The 23,393-nt window shown below is 47.4% G+C and overlaps 2 protein-coding genes across 4 annotated transcripts in view; one reads left to right on the top strand and one right to left on the bottom strand.

Annotated features, from left to right (window-relative positions):
- Positions 1 to 537: 537 nt before the first annotated feature.
- On the bottom strand, positions 538 to 12,083 carry FKBP3 (FKBP prolyl isomerase 3). The gene is made up of 7 exons (XM_067554709.1): positions 11,876 to 12,083; positions 11,348 to 11,449; positions 10,047 to 10,154; positions 9,012 to 9,147; positions 7,534 to 7,601; positions 2,786 to 2,883; positions 538 to 773 (listed from the first exon to the last, which is right to left on the bottom strand). The coding sequence occupies exons 1-7, from the start codon at positions 11,978 to 11,980 to the stop codon at positions 719 to 721; spliced, it is 672 nt and encodes a 223-aa protein (XP_067410810.1). The 5' UTR covers positions 11,981 to 12,083; the 3' UTR covers positions 538 to 718.
- A 2,196-nt stretch (positions 12,084 to 14,279) lies between these two features.
- Positions 14,280 to 23,393, top strand: part of FANCM (FA complementation group M) — a 128,402-nt gene continuing 119,288 nt past the window's right edge. The window contains exons 1-2 of one of the 3 annotated variants that reach the window (XM_067554712.1): positions 14,280 to 15,234; positions 21,491 to 21,663. In XM_067554712.1, coding sequence (XP_067410813.1) covers positions 14,622 to 15,234; positions 21,491 to 21,663 — 786 coding nt within the window. In that variant the 5' untranslated portion in view covers positions 14,280 to 14,621. The remainder of the gene's footprint in view (positions 15,235 to 21,490; positions 21,664 to 23,393) is intronic. The other 2 variants (XM_067554711.1, XM_067554710.1) reach the window with 2 other exon arrangements.

The following is a 23,393-nucleotide window of genomic DNA, read 5'->3' on the forward strand; positions in this document are numbered from 1 at the left end:
CTGGACCGTTAGTGTGAGGGCCGTACTAATTTCTTGCCTAGCACTGTCTATCCTTCCCCCTCCCCTTTCCAAATAAAAGTCCAGTTTAGCTGGCCGCCAAAAAAAATCCACTCTTGTATCACTGCTGTGATCAAAACTAAATTAAAGATAACTTCGCCAACTGCAGTAAGAGGTTGGTAAAGGCTGAATGAAGAATGTTGCTTGCTCAGCCTAAAGTTTGTTCCCTGAGCTAAGCTAGATGGGTGGAAAGAGAGAGAGAGCTGAGGTGGATCTGAAGCAGGCACTCCTCGGGGCATAAGGGAGGGTTAAAATACACTGCTGCATAGGAGGGAGGGTTTAACACCCAGGCCTACAGAGATAGAAAAATGTCAACACAATTTAAGTGGTTTTCCCTTCCCTCTCACTGCTTTTGCGAAAGACTGTATAAATCCCCCTTATAAATAAACCCACTGTCTGCTTCTTTCACTGCAGCAGAACAGATTTTCCAGGTAAGTTTTCCAAAGTATGGAAGTACAAGAAAAGTCAGATAAAACTACCTGCATGTATAAACATTTCTTTAGCTATGTTTTACTGTACAGCAATTGCAAAAACAAACTGATTTTCAATACAGAAGGCCACAGTTGTAACTTTCCTGAAGCTGTAAGAGCAGAATTGCAATTGGCAGATGTCTTCTCACCTATCGATGAATTCACAGCAGCAAAGGAATAAGTTCTTCGTGTCAATCAATATCCACCAATTCAACTTCAAAAAAAAGCTTTGCATTCGGGGGAATCCTATTTGCACACGAGTTAAAGACATTAACACAATCCAGTTTGATGTATAAAGTGTCTAGACAGAACCTGGGGTTTACCATCTGTTCAACTTGTCACTTCAAAGTGACATTTCAGTAACCTCTGGCAAGTTGTTTTCATCTCCACTAGTTTACGTGCTAAAAACAAGATATGAAATCATTCCCTATATCTGTAACATGGCAGTGATCACATGAAACATTCAGTGCCAGTTATTCAGCAGGCAAGTTTCACAAGGTCTTAATGAAACGTGCTTGTGGCATGAGACTTCCCCCCTCATGTAAAGCACAACTAGTGCAGTGATACAAGCAAGTCAGGCCAAGAATAAGGTAATAAATGTGCCTCAGGCGGGGGTACTATTAATGTTGCTGATTCAGCTTCTTGGAGGAAGAGGGGGAAAAGCAGCACAGGATTCTGAAGAGCATCACTGTCTCATTGCCAAGCTCTAGGTAAAACAAGCCACAATGTAGGAGCAAGGGGAGCACCTGAAGCCTCCGTGTATCCATGTCAGCCAAAGCCAGAGCTCTGCTGGGAGGATCAGGCCAGTTTGTCAAGCAGCTTTGCAATGGGTATCCCTGTCTACTTTCCCTAGCCCTTTTTGCTGCTCTGGAGAAGGGGAGACCCAAGTTGAGGACAGACAAAAGGAGGCATTTCCCTTCCTTCCGCTTCTGCCAGCAGGTCAGCCCACTCCCATTTTCTCTTTGTCCTCCATCCAGGAGCATTTTGGCATGTAATCAGTGCAGATTAATCTCACTACTTCCTCTTAACTGCTAGTGATACAACCATGGCGGCAGACTTCTCTCTCTCCTACCTCCTGACCAACATAAGAATGGCCATGCTGCTTCAGACCAATGATCCATCTAGCCCAGTATCCCGTCTTCTGCCAGTGGCTAATACCAGGTGCTTCAGAGGGAATGAACAGATCAGGGCAATTATCAAGAGATCCATCCCACGTCATCCACTCCCAGCTTCTGGCAGCCAGAGGCTAGGGACACCCAGAGCATGGGGTTGCATCCTGACCCTCTGGCTGATACCCATTGGTGGACCTATCCTCCATGAATTTATCATTTTTTTAACCCAGTGATAGTTTTGATCTTCCTAACATCTCTTGGCAATGAGTTCCACAGGTTGACTGTGCATCGTGTCTTTTAACCAGTTACTGATCCATGAGAAGACCTTTAGTCTTGTCCCAAACTGCTTAGTTTACTTAAGAGCCTTTGGTGAGGGGCCTCATCAAAGGCTTTCTGAAAGTCAAGTACCCTATATCCACTAAATCACTTGTCCACCCCCCTCAAAGAATTCTAATAGAATCTCATTTCCCCTCATTTAAAGCACAGGTAGTTACAAAGACCAATGCATCTGTTTCAGTGCTAGAGGTGGAAATGTTTAAGAGAATGCACATTGACATTCAGAGCAGAGAGGAAGAACTATGACAATGAAGCTACCATGGAAGGATGGCACTTCATCCTTGTTCCCAAACTAGTGTCAGGCCTCAGCTAGGGTGTGTTGCTCCTAGTTCAATGGGGCACTTTTAAAACATGAACAGTCATTAGTATTTTTAAATACCTACATTTCTTTCACTCGTATTCACTTAGGCTTCCACACTAAGCCCACCTGGAACTGCAAATGTCTGTTCCATTGCTGGACCCCTGCCTGGAGGGCCTCTGCTCTGCCAAGTGCATGTCTGTGACAGCCAATAGCACAAGTCTGCTCTTTTCCCACCATATTAGCTGCTACGTAGAGGCAACACTTGGGCAAAGGAGTGAAAGAAATCTTGGAAATGAGTGCACATGCGCGGGCTCGCTGAGAGAGAAAGAGTGCACTCCAAAATGGTCCTGTTCTCAAAGGCAAGCCCCCTCTTGCCAATGTACACCCTGCTAGAAATCAGTCTTTGCCTGGGTTGTGTCCCCCCAGGGGGAAGATCTTACTGGCAAGGAAATAATGAATATCAAGGACATTCCCAAAAGGTACAGTCATATTTTTGAGTAAAAGGATACTTGGCATCAGGCTGCCCTTTCTTGCCATAAGCCCATTCAGGTTCAATTTCCAGATGAGCCTTCTCCCCTTTACTCATCGTCAGCAGAGCTTCATCCCACTAAAAAAGAAAGTATGTTGTAACATGAACTTAAAAATGTAACTTCCATATTTCCACCTCTGTCCTTTTAAGTGTCTGGGCTCTGAGCCATACTACACGCCAGTAAATGCTTTGCAGCTTAACTAAATGCAGATGGCCTTCCAAGCAGTAGAGGTTGACAACTGGATTTTTCCTTTTCAGAAATGAAAATGTTCCCCCCGGTAACACCTGCTCAAGAGCTTTTCTAGGATTTACTGCCACTGATTTGGATTTATAGCCCAGACACATACAGCACAGTGGATACTTAACTTCCCCATTGTTGTTCCTTAACCTTAAATGTATATGTATACCCCCAATCTGATTTCTAGTCCTTCCATCTGATGAAGTGGGTTACAGCCCACGAAAGCTCATGCCTGCAGAAATTACATTTGTTAGTCTTTAAAGTGCTACAGAACTCTTGTTGTTTTTGCTGTACACAGACTAACACGACTACCCCTCTGGAACTAGTCTCTGAAGTTTACTATCCTCTGATGTGAAGATAGTAGTAGGCCGAATCTTTCTTATTTCAGTAAAAGAGTAAGAAACTCAGTGTGTGTTTTCACAGTTAGAGAATACTTTTAAAGAGAGCACCAAGGGTTGCCCATACGTCTCCTAAGCAGCTGGTTTAGTCAGGGATTCTGCTTATTTTGGGATGTACAGACAAGCAGTTATCTAGCAGGGCTTTTTAAAGTTTGATAACTAATTCTACCTCAGGGCTTGTCCCTGCCCATTAGTAACCTCATGGCTAGTATTCAGAGTGTAGCCTCACATCAGCATATCACAATGAACAGGTAGTGTTCATATCTCAGCTGTTTCAGGTGAATGGCAACAATCCAAGCATGAAAGTGTTACAGCAAGAGACTAAAGTTTCTCACAGAAGCCCAGGTAAGTGTTTCATTGCAGAACTAGGAACAAGACCAATGACATTTTGGGTTTCCTCACCCCCTTCATGAGGAGCTGTCAGGGCACTTCCACGCAGAGCCACAGCCCGTGGTGTGAAGTTGTGGGAAACCTGTCCTGCACTGAGTGCGCAGCAGAACAGCCACTAAGTTATTGCTGCTCAGTAGCAGACGCAAGGCAAGCAGCAGGGCATGTAGCTAAGCACTTCACTATACGAGGATCACACACCCCCATACTGCATCCACACCTGCCCCCGTTCACCAGGCTCTCCAGGATAAGCAGGTAGCTGTGTAAAGAGTTTGACACTTTTGATTTGCGCAAAGGACTATACCTAGTACTTTGCTCTGGCCACGTCTATATGTACAGCTGCAGCACATCTGGTGAAGAAGCAGACAGGAGAGAGTTCTCCCGTCTGCATAAAAACAAAAATCACCCCCGCAAACGGCATAAGCTATGTCCGTGGGAGAAGTTCTCCCACCAACACAGCGCTGTACTCACAAGCGCTTACGTCTGTGTAACTTATGTCGTTCAAGGGGTTGGAAGATTCATACCCCTGAGCAACACAAGTTTTGCCGACAGGCCGTATTGTAGACGTAGCTTTAGCTACCCGCCCTTTTGCAGCCTTCACTTGCAGTAGTGAAGCTCCATGAATTGGCGCTCCATGCTGCGCTCTGTGCAAGGATCAAAGGTTAAGTGCAAAGAAGCGTGCTCAGCTCTTCAGGGTTCTGAAGTGAAATCCAGACACGCCGTACTGGCACCCAACTGCTCCTCTGACAACATGATGCGCACCGGAGCTTGGGGCCTCTTAGGATACTGTTTAACTTTGGCATGAGGGGTGATAGAGCGGGAAGTGTAGTAAGGAATGAGAGCTTACGGCCTGTAAAACAGGCTAAGGCCTAAGTGGAAAAAGCCAAGTGAACAGAAACCAGCCTGTAAACTGATGCCCTAACTGAAACTGGCACAGAGAAAGCGCTGATACTGCAAGCATACATATTGCTAAATGATTACTATTCAAATTACACGGCAGGTGCAGAAGGCACCAAGACATTAAAAAGATAACTAACGCCAAAGAAATAAATAACTCTCTAAAATGACACTTTGATGAATAGAAATGTCTAAAAAGGTGATAAATGGAGTTGTTTGCCCAAATCATCCAATGAACGGTAAAGGGTGGTCTTAGACTATGTCAAGAGGGTGGCAACTACCTACGTCAAAGGGGGCAGAATGAAATTGTCTGTAACAGTGTATAAAAGAGGGTGTCAGTGGAAACAACTTTGTCCAGCCTAGGGGATAACGGAAAATCCCGCCGTTAAGTTGGGCCGAGTCCATTGTAACACAGCACTCGTATTTGAAGTGTACCAGTAGCTACTCTATAGGTCGCTTCTCATCGTGCTTCAACTGCAATAAATCTGGCTCAGGTGCCTTTGATGCTCAGCTAATCCGTGGTCGTGTCGATTCATTCAATCATGAGAGCTGTCTTGGCTATCCGCAGAGCTAAGACAGTACCTACACGGGGGACACATTCACGCAGCCTACACTGACAAGCAGCAGTATGCCCAAACACCAACAGCAGGAAGAAGAGGGGCTATGGAGGGAGAGAAGAGTACTGTAACTGACTTGTCAGGTTATTGGAACCAGCCCATACTGTCAATTTGCATTGTACAGCTTGATGCCTTTAGGCACAACTGACATTCACAAATCCACCACGCAGCTGCCACCAAACCCGCTAGGCACCTAAATCCTCACTAAGAGGATACATTTCCACTGGTGAGCACACGCAAAGCTACCGAAGTCCTGACGCCACCCCCCTGCTAACAAGCAGCTCTGAGCCTTTGTCTAGGCAAGCCTCATTGGATTGCTCCAACTAAGCATTCTTCCACATCTCTTGCCCGTGGGACCAGTCTGGCATGTATGCTCTGAGAAGGCCTAGCCTGCACAGGACAGTGAATGGAAGAGTCAGGAATTTGGGGGGCTGTCTGTAACAGAATACCCAATAGCCCAGTGGTTAGGGCACTCACCTGGCTTGTGTAACACCCAGGTCTGAATCCCCACTCTGCCTGATTTGGAGCCGGGATTTGGGCCCATGTCTCCCACATCCCAGGCGAGTGCCCTAACCACCGAGTTGTAGACTATTCTGTAGCAGGTCTCTCTCTCCTTCTGTGGAAGACAATCCACTATGTGTAAAAAACTATTCACTGGAGCAGGGACTTGAACCTGACTCTCTAACCATTGGGCTAAGACACTCGTTAATACTCTCTCTGGCCTAATATTAATTATTTATACAGAGAAACCATCCCTTCCCGCACCCACAGCCTGGTGGTTAGGACACTCACTTGGAATGTGGGAGACTTGGATTCAAGTCCCTGTTTCTAATCAGACAGTGCAGGGATATGAAAATAGGACTCCTGCATCCCAGGCATGTGCGCTGACTCATGGGCTATTGGCTTTAATGGGGTGGTAGTCTGTCTCTCTGACATTTCACAGGAAAGGGCTGACCTGGCTCAGGCCCTGACTCCAGGAGAGGGATCATGGTGGAAAATTCCAAGCAAAGAGAGGTGCCTCCCTCGAGCCTGTCAGTCAGGTGCCTAAAGTCCTAATCCATGGGGATTAGGCACCTGTATACCACTGTGGATCTGGGCCCTAAACCTTGGCCCTTTGGCCTGGTCTACACTGGCAATGGAGGTCGATGTAACGCCACTTACTTCGACCTCCTAAAACATGCATCTCCACTGGCATGTAAGTTCCGTCAATTTAAAGCGCAGTAAAAGTTGACCTAATAAAACCACCTCTACAAGTGGTGTAGCGCTGAATTCGAATTCCAGGGGTCGAATTTGCGTCACTGTAGGCAGAGCGCAACGTAAATCAATGCCATTGGCCTCCAGGAGGTATCCCATAATGCCCTGTTGTGACCGCTCTGGACATTCATGCTTTGCTGTAACGTGGCCACGTATATAGGAAATAGCTGTTCTCCTCAAGCCCTGGGAAATCTTGAATTTCCATTCACAGTTTAGACAGTGTGTAGAGAGGTTTGTTTGGGACTAGAAGGGAGGGGGAGGACGACAAGCTTCCCAAAAGCCTCTACAGCTAGTTGCACTGTGGGACAGCTACTCATGGTGCACTGCTTTGAATGTCAACCCAAGTGTGGCGAGTGGGGGTGCAAGGAGCGTGGTGTGATCACGCTCCTGCAACTTCTAAAATTCGGCGGGTGAAGGTCGATTTAAAGTAAACTGACTTCAGTCTGCAGTGTAGATATACCCTTTCTTCTGCATTTCATTCCTGACAAGTTTAGGTGGTTCCCCACTCAGCTTTTGCTGAATCCTGAGAATCCCTTTTTAGGCGCTTAACTTGGGGCTGTGAATTCCACTAGATGGGAGGATGCCTAGCAGTTAGGCTTCTTTGTGAATGCAGCCTGTCTCACACAGGGATCCCAATCAAGGATCATTGTGCTATGTGCTGTACAAATATCTAAAACACTGCTCCCAACCCAAAAATCATACAATCTAATACTACTGGCCACATGTTTAGTTATGGGGAGAGACTAACACTGAGAAGTTAGATGGGTGCACCTATATAAAACTGAAATATAACATATTACTGGCGTAAAAGCGGTAAACTCGCTCTCTTCCCCAGAAAATGCAGAGCAGCACCCAACAGATGCACACCAACAGGTAATCCTACAGACTGAGGACTCCATCAGACTGACACACTGACCAACTTATGTGGTTTACTTACACCTCTGATAACTTTTCCTACGCCAACTTTGAAGCTTAAAGGTTTGGCTCCTTTTTTCTTCTTTGAACCTGAAAGACATTTATTAGGCCAGAATTAAATGATTAACTAGCTCACACTAATATTTCTTAATAGAACTACTGCTATGGTTATGCATCACAAATATGTACTGAACCAAGATATACACTTATAGCACATCTATATATAAGGAGAGTTCTGTGGCACTTTAAAGACTAACAAATTTAATATTTGTAGACATAAGCTTTCGAGAGACTTAGCTCTCTTCTTCAGATGCTGTAATACAGAAAATAGGTAACACCGAGGTATCTTATAGGTATCCAGATGCATTGAGAGTCCGGACTCCACCTCCCCCATTGTTCTCAATGCACCTGGATACCTATAAGATACCTCGGTGTTACCTATTTTCTGTATTACTGCATCTGAAGAAGAGAGCTAAGTCTCTCGAAAGCTTATGTCTACAAATTTGTTATTAAACATTAAATTTGTTAGTCTTTAAAGTGCCACAGAACTCTCGTTGTCTTTGCTGTGTACAGACTAACACGGCTACCCCTCTGAAACATCTATAGATGTATTTCCTCACATTCCATATCCATCATTTAATCATTCAAAATAGCAGCTAAATAGCAAACAATGGGGCAAATTCAGTCTTGATGCAAGTGCTCACAGTTTCTTGAAACCAGAGAAATTGCACTAACACTAAGGCTGATACTGATGTAATGCACAGAGAAGACCTATTTCTCTGATGTTAGAAATGCAGGACAGGACTGTATCTGGCGAGCAATACACTGAATAAAATCAGCAGGGAACCAATTTTAAGTTCAACATCTGGAGTAGAAAAACAAATGGTAACACAATGAGCTGAACCTTGCATAGTATTGCATTACAACCTATTACTTTTAACAGTGCTATAGAACTGCTGCAAAATGTACATTTCTAGCACTTGTCTCCCCCATAAGCTATGTATTTTAAACACTTATCCCCACAGCACCTCTACATTAAATTGAAAAATATTATACAAGCTGTCTGCTTGGGCACTTAAATAAGCTACCACCAGTTAGTTTTCTGAATTAAGAGCCTCTCTCTCTGCCCTTCTGCAGAGCCACAGGGCTGATTAAATCAGTATGTCTCACATTATCCATGGTGTGGAGAGACCATACCTGGCCTCTGGCAAGATGCAGGAAGGATCATGTTATACTAGTAAGAGGTCCTCAGAGAAGGCCCCACTTTCTCTCCTAGAAAGACAGTTCCCAAGAACATACAGCAGGAACACCCGATCTCAACAGGGCACAGGGACAGAAGCAGTTTCTTAGGACCCAGGCAATTCAAACCTTTAAGCAGCATAAACATTGCCCAACAAGACAACCTGGCGACTAGCGTTCCAGCTAATTTCTTCCACACACATCTAATGTGGAGCATTTGAACGCTAAACCTACAAGAGCTTATCATCAGTGTGATCTTACTTGTTTGAATATTGGTATCGAAGACGGTCCCATCCTGTAACTTTCCCGTATACCAGCAATGAACGATGTCTCCTTTTTTCGGAAAGTTAGTTTTATCTCCCTTTTTCAGAACTGACTTTGTATATTTTGGTGGACCCTGAATTAAGATAGAAATTGAGAATTACCACAACCTCAAGGACTCATCCCAAGTTACCAACAAAGCAGAAGATGGAACAACTGAAATTAATCTTGTTTCATCCACTGTATGAACCACATTCAGAAACAAATGTGAATACAGTACCCATAAATTAATTTCAATTAATACAGTCTGTACAGCACTTTAGCATCCTTCAGGAAGGAAAGGGTTATATAAATGTAGTCTACGCCAAACTAAGATTGTTCCTGATGCCAAAGTTATTTAAATCTTTGAAGAGAAATCTGCATGAGAATGACTATTGGCTCAAAATATGCAGAAAAGGCTGGGCAAGTGAGAAGTTGAGACAAGGTCCAATTTTTTTTAATCAGGTAAGGGTCATCCAGAAAACTGCTAATACATACTTATGAACAACAACTTATAAGTAAACTCTTCACAGCAGCAATTTGCAGTGAGAAACCAATTTCTCTTTCCATTTTGTGTGTTTGCAGTCTTAAAATCACTGAAAATTTCTTCAATGGAGCTTTGGCCCTCAAATGTACCCGTCCAGTAAGTGACTATTCCAACAAGAGAACAAATGTTGGGGTGATAATACATTGTACCAATAAAATAAAAATGTTGCAGTAATACTAGAACTTTCTGCTCGGATACTGCCATTCAACGGAAGAGCTCACTAGTGAATGTTTGCCTGCCATACCACTTCATTTCCAAGAATTGTCCTGTTCAGCTTAATTTCAGAATCAATTTATAGATCCATTCCAGGCTGCACACTTTGTTACCAACCCTCCTTCAAGCCAGCTCCCCCAAATTCCCTACCTTCTATCATTCAGGCTGCCAGAACAGTGTGTACTACTATACAAACAGTAGACCTAATCTAAGAAAGAGTAGCTTTCAATACAAACCTCATCAGCAATCTCTTCAGGCTTAGTTTCTTTTGCCTTGTCTTCATCAATCTTGACATTCTTTACCTGTTCTGTCACTTTAGCTGCACTCTCCGTGCCTTTAAAGCGCTGTAAGGAAAATATTTACCATTAAGAAGGCTATCAAAAATCTACTTTACAGCTTTTATATACTTAAGGGCCAATTTTGGAGGAGAAACAAACATGAATTCCAATAAAGGCAGCAGTCTGAAGGCTCTACAATGTAACTGAAATACGAAAGAGACAAGGTAAGTGAGGTAATATTTTTTTATTGGACCAACTTCTGTTGGTGAAAAATAAGCTCTTCTTCATATTTGGGAAAGATACTCAGAGTATCATAACTAAATACAAGGTGGAACAGATTGGTTAGCATAAGTAGTTAACATATATTCTAAGAGACCATTTCGGTTCCCAGGCTGGTCTTTTGAAGATGTTGTGCAGGTTTCCTTTGAGGATTAGGACAGAGGTCAGATGTGGACTGATTGTTTTGTGAAGTCTTTGCTCACAGGTAATCTTTTATCATTTTTCTGTGTGAGTTCATTTGAGAGAGTAGCAAACTACCTGATTTCACCCACACAGTTATAATTGGGCTAGTTAATGCGCTGGATAAGGTATGCCACATGTTGTGACAGGCATGTGTAGGACCCATGGCTCTGGAGGTGTTTCTGGAGGGTATTAGAGGGCTACTTCACCTTGAATGGTCTCTTAGACCACGTAACTACTTATGCTAAACAATCTGTATTTAGTTGTGATGCTCTGAGTACCTTTCCCAGACCAGAAGAAGAGCTGTGTGTAGCCTGAAAGCTTCTGTCTCACCAACAGAAGTTCTTGCCCGTCGTCTGAGTACACGCTGCCTGTCTCGTCTGTTCCAACTTGGTGGCTGCTCTTATTGGCAGGAGTGGAGCACATAAGCTGGACCTGAGGGTGTCACAGAGTGCTGTCAGATGCATACAGCGAAGCAGACGGAGAGAAAAAGCCCATCTCTCGGTTACGCATGCCAGCCTTGGTCAGCCACGTACAGGCCCGCGCTAGTCCAAGGAAGTGTCACCGCTGACCCCCTCCCCAGTGGAAAGCAGCAAGAATCCGGCTCAGGCTTGGGAAGCCAGGAACGCAGGCGGCAGCTACAGAGCGGCTGGGCGGGACAGGCAGATGGCAGGGCAGGGCGGCCAGCCCAGAGCCCAGCTGGGCACAAGCCAAGGCTGCAGCAATGACAGCGGGGGGAGGGGGCGGGCTGCTCGCCCCACACAGGGCCGGGCCCAGGCCGGGCCGAGCCAGGCACCCACCTGGGTGTCGAAGAGCTGCGTGTAGGCCGTCACCAGCTGCTCCTTGGTCGCCGTCTTGGCCACGTTTTTCACTTGCCCCAGCAACTTGTGCTCTGCAAGAAACTGGGGGGGGGGGCATGGGGGGGTCAGTCAGTGAGGCGGGGGGAAAGGGGGTCAGTCAGTGCGGCGGGGGAGGAAGGGGGGTCAGTCAGTGCGGCGGCATGGGGGTCGGTCGGTCAGTGTGGCGAGGGGGGGCGGGGGGCGGCCGGGTGAGCGCGGGGCCCGCAGGCTGCCCCGAAGGGGGCCCCGGGCACTGGCGCCGCCGGGGATGGCGGGCCCCGAGTCGGGGGCTCTGCGCGGACGGGCCCGTCACCCCCCGAGGGGCGGCCCCTGGGCCGGGGGGCGGAGGAGACGCGGGCTGAGGCGGCCCGGGGGGGGGGGGGGGGGGCGGGGAGGCGGCCGAGCCTGGCGCAGCTGCCGTTAGCAGAGCGCGGGAACGGGCCCCCCGCGCGCCCGGCCCGGCCCGGCCCGGCCCGGCCCCTCCCCCACCTCCTGCGCCGCGTGCGCCTGCAGGAACTTGATGATGTCCTTCTTCGGCAGCGCCTCGCCGCGCAGCTCCTCGGCGCTCCACTGCCGCGCCGGGGCCGCCGCCATCTTGCCGCGCCGCTGCCGCTGCCGCTGCCGCCGCCGGCCTGGGCTGGACGCAGGCTCCCGTCCCGCGCCCCTGGGTCCCGCAGCGCTCGGCCGGCCGGCTGCGTAGGGGGGCGGGGCTGCGCTGTGCGGACATGGCCTGGGCTGGAGGGGCGGGGCCAGAGGGGTGAGGGCGGGGCCTGAGGTTGGGGGCGGGACTGGGGTTGGTGGGCGGGGCCAATGCGTGCGGGTGGTGCCTGCGGTTGGTGGGAGGGGGCCCGTCGGTGGGGGGTGGTGCCTGGGGTTGGGGGCGGGGTCAGAGCGTGGGGGAGGTGCCTGGGGTTGGGGGTGGGGTCAGGGCGTGGGGGAGGTGCCTGGGGTTGGGGGCGGGGTCAGGGAGTGGGGGAGGTGCCTGGGGTTGGTAGGAGGGGCCAGTGGGGTGTGGGAGGTGTCTGGGTTAGGGGGCAGGGACCCTGGGTGGGGGAGGCTGGGTGGGTGGGAGGTGCTAAGGGGGGTGGCACTGGCAGAGGGAGAGGGGAGGTGGGTGCCTTGGGTTGGGGGAAGGACCCATGGGTGGGTAGGTAGGTAGAGTGAGCCCTTGTCTACACACAAAGGTTGGACCCTTTTGACTCTGGCTATAATTAAAGCAGTACAATCCCCTTTGTGTGGGTGAGGCTGTACCAGTATGGAGAAAGGCACGTTTGAATGTTATGGGAGAAACAAGGTGGGGAAAGTAATATATTTTGTTGGACTTACTTCTGCTGGTGAAAAAGACAAGCTTTCAAACGCCACAGAACCAGATAGCAAGGGTGAAAAATCGGGATGGGGGTGTAGGGGGTGTCTTTATAAGACAAAGCCCCAAATATTGGGACTGTGACTGTCTCCATAAAAATCGGGACATCTGGTCACCCTACTCCTGGCTGAAGGGAAGAGCTGCTCTGAAGGCATCCAGGTATAGGAGTGAAGAAACTGTTAATGTGCAGGTACAAAGCAATGAGAAGCAGCATCTTGTGGTGACTTGCTCCCTGCAGTGAAACTTTTATTGTGATTCACTTTACTGCTGTGATGCTGTTCAAAGTGACAGATAACAGGGCAAGAATGGGGTTACATAAAAATATTGAATTACTTCATACAGAAAGCAAACCATAGATTCATAAAATCATAGGGTTAGAAGGGACCACAAGGCCCATCTAGTTTAACTCCCTGCTAAGTGCAGGATTTGTTGTGTCTAAAATCTGCTTGTTTATGCAGCACAGGGAGGATGAAAGGAAGAATCTGTTGTCGGTGGGGCTAGAAGGCAGGTCCCTGCTGCAGTTCCACATTTCAGACTTTTCCAGAGTATCCAATGCAGCATTAATAATTACTTTCTAGACAGCCATATCTGCAGCAACCCAGCTTCCAGGTGGCCTATTTTGTAGCCATGCAGAGGGTAAGGAAACTGATTTTAATCTTAAATAACCTTACATAATGGGATGACGTGAAAACTTAAATGTCCCAAAGCTGTCATTTATAACCTATATATTGGCAAAAAGCATGTAATGCTAGTTTTCATTGTGTTCTAGCAGTCAATCTGTCTTCTTATAATGTGCTGAGCGTTTGTGGTACTTGACTAGCTGTTGTCAGGGTGTTCTGTGTTTATCACAATATCCTTCTTTACTATGTTCACAGTTCTTAGTTGTTTATTATTAAATACACAAAAGGTTGTTACAAGGAAGAGGGAGACAAATTGTTCTCCTTAACCTCTGAGGATAGGAGAAGAAGCAATGGGTTTAAATTGCAGCAAGGGCGGTTTAGGCAGGACATTAGGAAAAACTTCCTAACTGTCAGGTTAGGTAAGCACAGGAATAAATTGCATAGGGAGGTTGTGCAATTTCCATCATTGGCGATTTTTAAGAGCAGGTTAGACCGACACCTGTCAGGGAGAGCCTGATAATGCTTGGTCCTGCCATAAATGCAGGGGACTGGATTAGATGACCTCGCAAGGTCCCATCCAGTCCTACAATTCTATGATTATCAAGGGAATTGGTTTAACAGACAGCCTGGTAAAATGCCCGATTATGGGTTTGCCATCGTTTTAAATGGGAGCATGACTGGCGCATTACAGGTCAGTGAAATACGTGAATAACCTCTGTTCGGCTCTGCTCCTGGTGGCCTATTTCTAGGTTAGTAAAGCAATGGCTAGTAAGTTTCCAGCCCAGTCCATGGTATGGCTGACAATGCAGCAGCAATACTGTGTCCAGTCTTCCAGCACAAAGGCACTGGCGCAGGTCAGAGAGCTGGACTGGGTCCTGGTGGCTTTAGGTAGCGGAGTGGGATGCACTCAGCTGCCCTTCAGGCGAGTTGGTCATGCCCTTAGACCTACATTTCCCAGCATGCCGCAGCGCCGCTGGCAGTGAACCCCCAGGACTACATTTCCCAGCATGCCGCAGCGCCGGCCCGCTGTGTCACTCCCAGGACTACATTTCCCAGCATGCCGCGCCGGCAGCACGCATAGCGTGGCGGGGTTTTCAAACGTTCTCACGGCGTCCGCGCCCGGCTCGCGCTGTAGTCGGCGGCCTGGAGTTGGACTCGGCGCGGCGCCGGGCCGGTGCTAAGATGGCGGCGGGGGGCTCTGCTGGGCGCTGAGGGTCCGGGCCCGGGCCCGGGTGGGAGTTCCCGGCGGAGCATGAGAGGCGGCGGGCAGAGGACGCTGTTCCAGAGCTGGGGGTCCCGCGTTGGCCGCGCCCCGGGGCCGCCTCAAGAACCGCGGCGTGAGGCGGCTCCTCGGCTCGCGCCTGGCTCCGGTAGCGGGGCGCGGCGCCAGCGGCCCCGGCCCGGCCCCGAGGAGGAGGAGGCGGCGGCGGCGGCGGCGGACGATGACTTGCTGCTGCTGGAGGCGGCGGCCGAGGCCGAGCGGGGCCTGGCCGGGGCCGGGTCTGAGGCGGCGGCTGAGGCCGAGCGGGGCCTGGCCGGGTCCGGGTCTGAGGCGGCGGCGCCCCGGTTGGGCGGCGGGTTCTGCGCGGCGGCGGGCGCGCTGTGGATCTACCCCACCAACTGGCCGGTGCGCGCCTACCAGGTGCGCATGGCGCGGGCGGCGCTGCTGGCCAACACGCTGGTCTGCCTGCCCACCGGGCTGGGCAAGACCTTCGTCGCCGCCGTGGTGCTGTACAACTTCTACCGCTGGTTCCCCTCCGCCAAGGTGCTCTTCCTGGCGCCCACCAAGCCGCTGGTGGCGCAGCAGATGGAGGCCTGCGCCCGCGTCATGGGCATCCCGCCGCACCACATGGCCGAGATGACAGGTACGCCGCCGCCTCCCCCGGGCCGGGCCGGGCCGGGCCGGGCCAGCCTTGCGGGGCGCTGCGGAGCCAGTGCGGGGCGCAGGGGCTGCCCGGCCCTGTCTGTGCACAGCCGCCGTCCGTGCGGGGAAGCGGCCAGGGAGCGCAGCTGATGCCAGACATCCCTGGAAACCCCGGGCCGGGCCAGGCCAGGCGAGTCTGCTCCTCCACCCCCGTGGCTCGGCGGGCTTTGCGGGAGGGTTCCCGTCCGCTCCGTCTCCAGGAGCGCCTGGAGACAGCACGGTGCCGTCCAGAGGCACGCTGCGCTCTGTTTAACGTGAGCCTGCCTTTCGTGGTTTGGGTCTGTGCTCTGCTCGCAATCCAGAGCAGAGCCTCTCTGATGAGATTCCTTGGATGGTTTGTGACGGTGCTTAACTTCAATGGGCGTGCTGAGGTCGACAGGCCACAAAACTCCATCCACCTGTTACATACCTGTATTGATCCATGTTTCCTGAGTAAGGAAAAGCTCTGGAGCTGATCACTAAATCTAGATGGGTGACATGAAAAGGAATAGGTTTTAAATCTGTCAACCAGTGAGTGTGTTTAAAAGATCCAGGGGGGTGGTAAGCCCTGTTAGTCTGTTTTTAGCAAAACAGGGAGAGTTCTGGGGCACCTGAAAGACTAACACATTTATTTGGGCATAAGCTTTTATGGGCAGAAACCCACTTTGTCGGATGCAAGTTTTAGTCTGGGTTAGTTGTGAAGGTGCCAGGGAACTCTTGCTGTTTTGTTTCAAAGGACTCTCAAACGTGCATTGTAAGTGCACTTGTGGGTAGCCTGTGGATTGTGATAGCCTTCTTGAAGTCAGATGTTCATTTATGCTCTCCAGGTAGCTTAGGACAATGATATCAGCCTCATTCAGAGGAGAGGGCTGAATTCTGTTGTATAGTCTGTCCTGTGGACTGAGGTATACGTTTAGAACTAGTAATTCCTCAGAATGGGACCTAGTGAACCGTGGAGACCAGCTAGCAAAGGCGTTCTGGGAGGGAGTTCTCCAGGTGAAGGAGGAGCTGCTGACTGACCTGGGGGTGAGTTCAGTGTTTATGGTGTGTCTGTTTGTGGGGTGTGTGCTGCTTGACTGGAGTATGTCGTGGTCCCTTTGGGGGATGTACTGATCCTAGCCGCCTGCTAGGCAAGGCTGAGAGCTGCTTCCTGAGGCTTTGATCCCCAAGCCCTTTAGCACCCATCAACCCTTAACCAAGGACGGGGCTACTCCGGGAGAACCAGGCTTTAAAAAGTCCGCTCCCAAGTGACCAGAGGAGTTTTGTGAGTGAGAGTGGGGCATAGATACACTTCATTAACGTTCTGTAAACTAAAGGTACTACCCCTCTGCCCCCAATAAAAAACGAACAACAATAAAAGGAAGAGCTGCTGGAATAAAAAGAGAATGCAGGCAGAAGTCCAGCATCAGAGTTGGGGCTCTCCAGTTTATTGCACTGAATGCAGCATGTGTGATTACCTGCCCTATGGGCGAGTGACCTAGGGTGCATTCCGAGCAAGCAGCTCCAGGCCCTCAGAGACCGCATACGGGCTTTGGAGACCAGGGTGGCTGAACTGGAGGAGCTAAAGGAGACAGAGAGGTACATAGATGAGACTTTCCAGGACACACTCCCTGGTGTGTATGGCAGTCTCTGTCAATGCCGTACTGAGGGTCCCCAGCGCTTGGGGGCCAAGTCGACATTTGTTCCCCCCTTTTTTCTCCCCACCCCAGTGCAGGGAAGGAGAGGTCCTGGCACTGCTCCCCAGCTGCCCCAGGGAGGAGGTCTCTGTACCTGCGGGGGAGAGGGGGATGAGGATTGGGGGAGTGCAAATGCAGGCTTGGCTTCGCTGCCTTCCTATCTCCACACTTACCTGCCGCACGGCATCCGCCTCCTGCTGCAGCCTGGCACCAGCTCAGACAGGGTGGCCACACACACCACTGGCCTAGGGAGGCGGGGGCTGGGCCGGATCTTCAAGATGCATGGCGGGGGAGGCACTGAGGGGTGCCCCTCAGAGCCTCCTGTGTCCCCCGCCTCCTGCGCGTGGTGAAGGGCCAGCCCGGCACCTCCCCACAAGCTAGTGGCTGGGGGTTTGCCCTCCCCTCTCGGTACTCCGCTGGCTTCTGTACTGTTGAAGAGGATGAAAGTCTCAGGAAGTAGAACATCAAATTGGAGGGGAGGGAAATGATCCCGTAGTTGGGATCCTCCTTCCAGATGATGTCATGGTAGGTATTCTCTTGCACTGAGGATACCTCTCCAGGAGAGGGAACTCCAGTTATTAGGAAAAGGCAGGTAATAGTAATGGGGGACTCGATCATTAGAAACAAAGATAGTTGGGTTTGTGATGACTGGAGAGCCACATGGTGACTTGTCTGCTAGGTGCAAAGGTTGTGGATCTCTCGAGACATCTAGACAGACTTATGTGTAGTGTAGGAGGAGCCATTGATCGTGGTACATGCAGGCACCAATGACATAGGGAAGAACAGGAAAGAGGACCTGGAGGCCAAATTTAGACTGCTAGGTAAGAGATTGAAGTCCAGGACCTCCATGGTAGCATTCTCTGAAATGCTTCCAATTCCATGTGCAGGGCCAGTAAGACAGGCAGAACTGCAGGGTCTCAATGCCTGGATGAGATGATGGTGTAGGGAGGAGGGGTTTAGATTTATTGGGAACTGGGGAACTTTTTGCGAAAGGGGGATCCCAGAAAGAAAGGATGGGCTCCACCTAAACCAAAATGGAACTTGATTGCTGGCATGTAAAATTAACCAGCTTATAAAGCAGTAAGGGCTGGAGGAAAGCTGACAGATGTGGAGGAGCATGTGGTTTGGACAGAGGCATCCATTAGTGGAGGATCTATTAATGGAGATTCTCTGTATCCTAATAAGGAGGAGAGAATGAAAGAGGATAAAATATGGGTAGGATCTGATGAGAAACAATCAAATGAAAAAGTCCCATTCAATCACTTTTTAGCTGTCTACTATTATGTTATGTGATTATTTTTTAAAGTTGCTTATATAAAAATGCTAGAAGTCTAAATACTAATACAGGTGAACTTGAGTGCCTCATATTAAATGAGGATATTGATATAATAAGCATCACAGAAACTAGGTGGGATGAGGCTAATCAATGGGGACACTGTAATACCAGGATACAAAATATATCAGAAGGACAGAATAGGCTGTACTGGTGGGGGAGTGGCACTATGTGTGAAAGAGAGAGCAGTGTCAAATGAAACAAAAATCTTAAATGAACCAAACTGTGCTATAGAATCTCTGTGGATAGTAATTCCATGCTTGAATAAGAAGAATCTAGTAGTATGGAAATACCACTGACCATCTGACTAGAATGGTGATAGTGACTGGGGTTGTCAGGGAGATTAGAGAGGCTATAAAAATAAAATGGGATATTTCAACTATCCCATATTGACTGGGTACATGTCACCTCAAGACGGGATGCAAAGATAAAATTTCCAGACACCACTAATGACTGTCTCTTAGAGCAGCTTGTCCTGGAACCCACAAGAGGAGAGGCAATTCTTGATTTAGTCCTAAGTGAAAGACAGGGTCTGGTCCAAGAGGTGAATACAGGTGAACCGCTTGGTAAATTGGTAAATTAAATTAAACAGTAATAAGTCACCAGGAGCAGATGTTATTCACCCAAGAGTTCTGAAGGAACTCAAATGTGAAATCACTAACTAATATATAACCTATCATTTAAATCAGCTTCTGTACCAGATGACTGGCATCACATTAGCTATCCTCTAATTTTTAAAAAAGGCTCCAGAGGCGATCCTGGCAATTACATGCTGGTAAGCCTAACTTCAGTACCAGACAAATTGGAAAACTATTGTAAAGAACAGAATTATCAGATACATAGATGAACATGATCTGTTTGGGAAGAGTCAACATGGTTTTTGTAAAGGGAAATCATACCTCAACAATCTACTAGAATTCTTTGAGCGGGTCAACAAGTATGTGGACAAGGGTGATGCAGTGGCTATAGTATACTTAGATTTTCAGGAAGCCTTTCACAAGGTCCCTAACCAGAGGCTCTTAAGCAAAGTAAGAGGTCATGAGATAAGAGGGTAGGTCCTCTTCTGGACTGGTAACTGGTTAAAAGATAGGAAACAAAGGGTAGGAATAAATGGTCAGTTTTCAGAATGGAGAGAAGTAAATAGTGGTGTCCTCCAGGGGTCTGTGCTGGGACCAGTACTGTTCAACATATTCATAAATGATCTGGAAAAAGGTGTAAACAAGGAAATGGCAAAATTTGCAGATAATATAAAACAACTTAAGATAAGTCCAAAGCCAATGGTGAAGAGTTACAAAGGGATCTCACAAAACAGGGTGACTGCGCAACAAAATGGCAGATGAAATTCAATGTTGATAACTGCAAAATAATGCACATTGGAAAACATAATTACAACCATACATATAAAATAATGGGGTCTAATTAGGTGTTGCCACTCAGGAAAGAGATCTTGGAGTCACTGTGGACAGTTCTCTGAAAACATCCACTCAATGTGCAGTGGCAGTCCAAAAAGTGAACAGAATATTGGGAATCATTAGGAAAGGATAGATAATAAGACAGAAAATATTGTGGTCTGACCCGTTATGGCTGTTCTTATGTAATGATCTTGAGGCTTATGCTGAGATCAAGGGGGTAATGTGGCCTGTGTAGTAACTAAATTTTTCAGTAGTTTTATTTGTTCAGTGCCTATCACATTCATCACTCAGTGAGGTAAATATGCTGCCTACCAGTATTTCTTTCCTTTGTTTCTTTTCCTTCCCATCCTCCTCTTTCTGTCCCCCTTCCCTGTGTTTGAGTCTCTTTTTGTTCTTTTCTCTGCTGTTTCTTCTGTGCAACAACTTCCGATTTCCAACTTTCATTCCTACTGTGTACTCTCATCTGTTAAAGTGAGCACTTAATCAGTAGTTAATATTGACATTAAAGTGTCATCACAAAGTTGATACCACAATCAGATGAATAGAAGACAGTGCAGTTCACACCTCAGAATCATTGTTTCAGGCTGCCTGCAGACTCAGGCAGGAGTGCTGGAACAATTTAGAGTGGTGCTGAGAACCATTGAACCAAATTGTAAACCCTGTATATGATGGAAACCACTTCAAGCAAGGGGGTGCTGATGTACCCCCAGCACCGCTAGTTCCAGCACCTATGCATTCAGGCAGACATTACTGCAACACGTGCACTCCATTCACATTTGGAAGGTTATCTTTGTTGCCACGTGGGCTAGAAACCTAATTTTAAAAACATTGATTCTGAGGAAACGGAATGTTGTAAGGCCTGGATACAACCATTGGACTATATTTTTGACGCCTCTTATTTAGTAGCTGACCTACTCTCAATTATAGTGGAGCAGTAGTGAAACCATAATTCAGATTGCATCAGTTTTCAGCTCAACAGGATGTTCACCCCTCTTATCTAAACTGTAGACCTGTGATGTTTACTGGTTTAATCAATACACAAAGTAATCTCTTATCAACCATCGTGTCCAAAAGGTGGACTAGACGTTTCTAAAAAACTCTGTTACCCATGTTTAAAAGTTTTCCTTCTTTCTGGCAAAACTGAAGCTGAGGTTGGGCATGAACTGCAGCTTGTAATATGTCTTTGTGTAGCTTGCCATTGATTAGGGGGTCTTCAGGCTGTCTATGCTGCAAGCTAGGGGGGTGATTCCCAGCTCACATGCGCATGCTTGTGTAGCTCAGTGAGTGCTAGCGTAAGTATAAATAGTGTAGCCACAGTAATCTGGCTAATGGTGACACAGCATGGGCGGTAGCAAGCTGTGCCAAGGATGTACCCACTGGTTTCAGGAGGATTTATACTCAGGATGACTAGCCTGGGCAATGGCTCAGACTAATCACAGCTACACTACTATTTATACTTGTGCTAGCTCAATGAGAGTGAGCATAAATACGTGTATGAGTGGCAATCACACGCCTAGCATGTAGTGTAGGTGTAGTCTTAGAATAATACAGTCTGTTCCCTATTCTAAAACTAATTTTAACTTTCCTCGTTTCTAAACTTGAGCTTGATCTATGACACCGATGTCGTAGCAGATTGTACCCTCTGTGGAATGTTTGAGGCATCCTATTCTTTTAAGTGAAGTGGTTACAATAAACTAGAACTTGAGTCACTCAGTGGGTGAAATGCCAACAAAACTGTTCAGACTTAAAAAGGTATGTTCCTCTGTTGAAATCTGTAATATTGCTTATTTTTTTCAGGGGGCACCCATGTTCTCAATCGGAAGGAAATCTGGCACAATAAGAGGGTCTTTTTCCTTACCCCTCAAGTAATGGTAAATGATCTTTCTCGTGGAACCTGTCCTGCTGTGGAAATAAAATGTCTGGTTATTGATGAAGCCCACAAAGCTCTTGGAAACTATGCCTACTGCCAGGTAATGGTGGACTAATGTGAACTCCGCAGTCTTATGAGCCATTTCTTTGTGCAGTCATGGATAACAAGTACAAATATATTACAGTAGGCAGATTGCTCTGCAGTTTCTTAATTTCTTACCAAAATCCTCAGTTTAATTAAGATGAAACATTATTTTATGGCTAACAATGCCTTGATATGAGTAATGGACGAAGTACATGCAAAAAGAATGTGCACAAGATGCTGAGTTTTCTAACTGTATTATGAAATCTTAAGTAGATGGGGAGATTAGCATTTTGTATGGTTGGGGTATAGAACTGCATTTTCTGTTGAGAAATTAATTTTTGAAACCTAGATTGTAAGAAATTAAAAATGCATTTGCAGAGTGGGGCTTTTTCTACAGGTTATGGTCATGTTTCTGAGCACACTCATTACTGCAGTCTGCCTGGCATATATCATCAAGGAATTAAAAATGTAAATAGACCCAGTGACAGAAAAATTAGAGTGCAAAATAAACAATATTTCTGAAAAAGCTTTATTTAAATTGAACTAAATTCTGAGCCTAATTTGACCCAATGTCATGCCTTCAGATGAGGTCTTGTCTCGGGCAGTGAAAAATGCACTGAAGTATCGTTGTTAAATTCCTATCTATCAATACCTGGCTTTAAAGCTAGGAAGCATGTCATGTACTGAGAAATTTGCAATGAACTGATGTGACACAAGATGGTTCCCTATTAGATCTTTGCATAGGAAAACGACAAGAAGTCAATTGCCTAATAGGGCACATAAAGGAAAACATTAGTGACTTCTATTTTTATTAGAATTAAAGCAGAGAACAGGGTTCTTCATCATAGCTGCACTGCCGCATTCCTGCCATCCTCGCCAATTTCAAACCCTTTAGTAATTTGTTTTCATTTTGTGACAATGTAAGTGTACAGGTTGTGCTGCTTTCTGAGCTTCTGACAGAGGATGAAATACTTTTTATTCTGTTAGAGTCCACAGTAACATTTTTTTAATCATTGTGGTGATTGTTCGCTTGCGTTGTGTGGAAACAGGACTCATGTTTCATAGAGAATTTTGTGAGCTTACTTGATTGAGAGTAGTGGTTCCCAACTTCCTTTGTTAGTCTCCTTTGCTGTGGAACTGATATAGAAAATGCTTCACAAATGCTTTTTTCTTTGTCCTATCTTGCCTTGGGCATGGCTATCAATCACTCTTTAATGTGTATATTTAATTCCCTTGTGCTCTTCAATCAGTTGATTTTTGTTTTCTGTATTTTTAAAATTTCTATTTGATATTTATGGCCCTTTTGTGTGCCGCTCTAGGGGTTCACGCACTTTTCCCCACTCAGCAGAAGATTGCATGCTGGTCACAGTGGAATGTCTACCGATGGCTCTGGAGTTGGACCACATCTGCTTGGCTAAGTGCTGTAGGACAATAGATGCTTGGGCTGCCAGGCTGCAGTTTGAACCTGCAGCCGTGGACATTAATTGTGTATTGGCCTGCCTTTATGGGCTGATCTGGAGGCAGAACAGGAATATGGTGGCTTCAAAGGAACACCTTGCCAGTATCCCAGTTGTCATAAAAACAAGTTTGCAATGCCAGGCAGATGGGTGCATGTGGATTTATGCAGTTCTGCCACCTACTCCATCTCCTTTGTCCTACCGTTTTCTTCCATCATCATTTCACGCTAGTTTTGCACTCAATTTGCAAATGCTTGCTTTCAGAGTGGCCCTCCAGATTTTCTTTTTG

Source organism: Emydura macquarii, unplaced genomic scaffold (genome assembly GCF_026122565.2).
Source record: "Emydura macquarii macquarii isolate MOO-44397 ecotype Brisbane River unplaced genomic scaffold, CSIRO-AGI_Emac_v2 contig_1551, whole genome shotgun sequence".
NCBI classification, from domain to species: domain Eukaryota; kingdom Metazoa; phylum Chordata; order Testudines; family Chelidae; genus Emydura; species Emydura macquarii.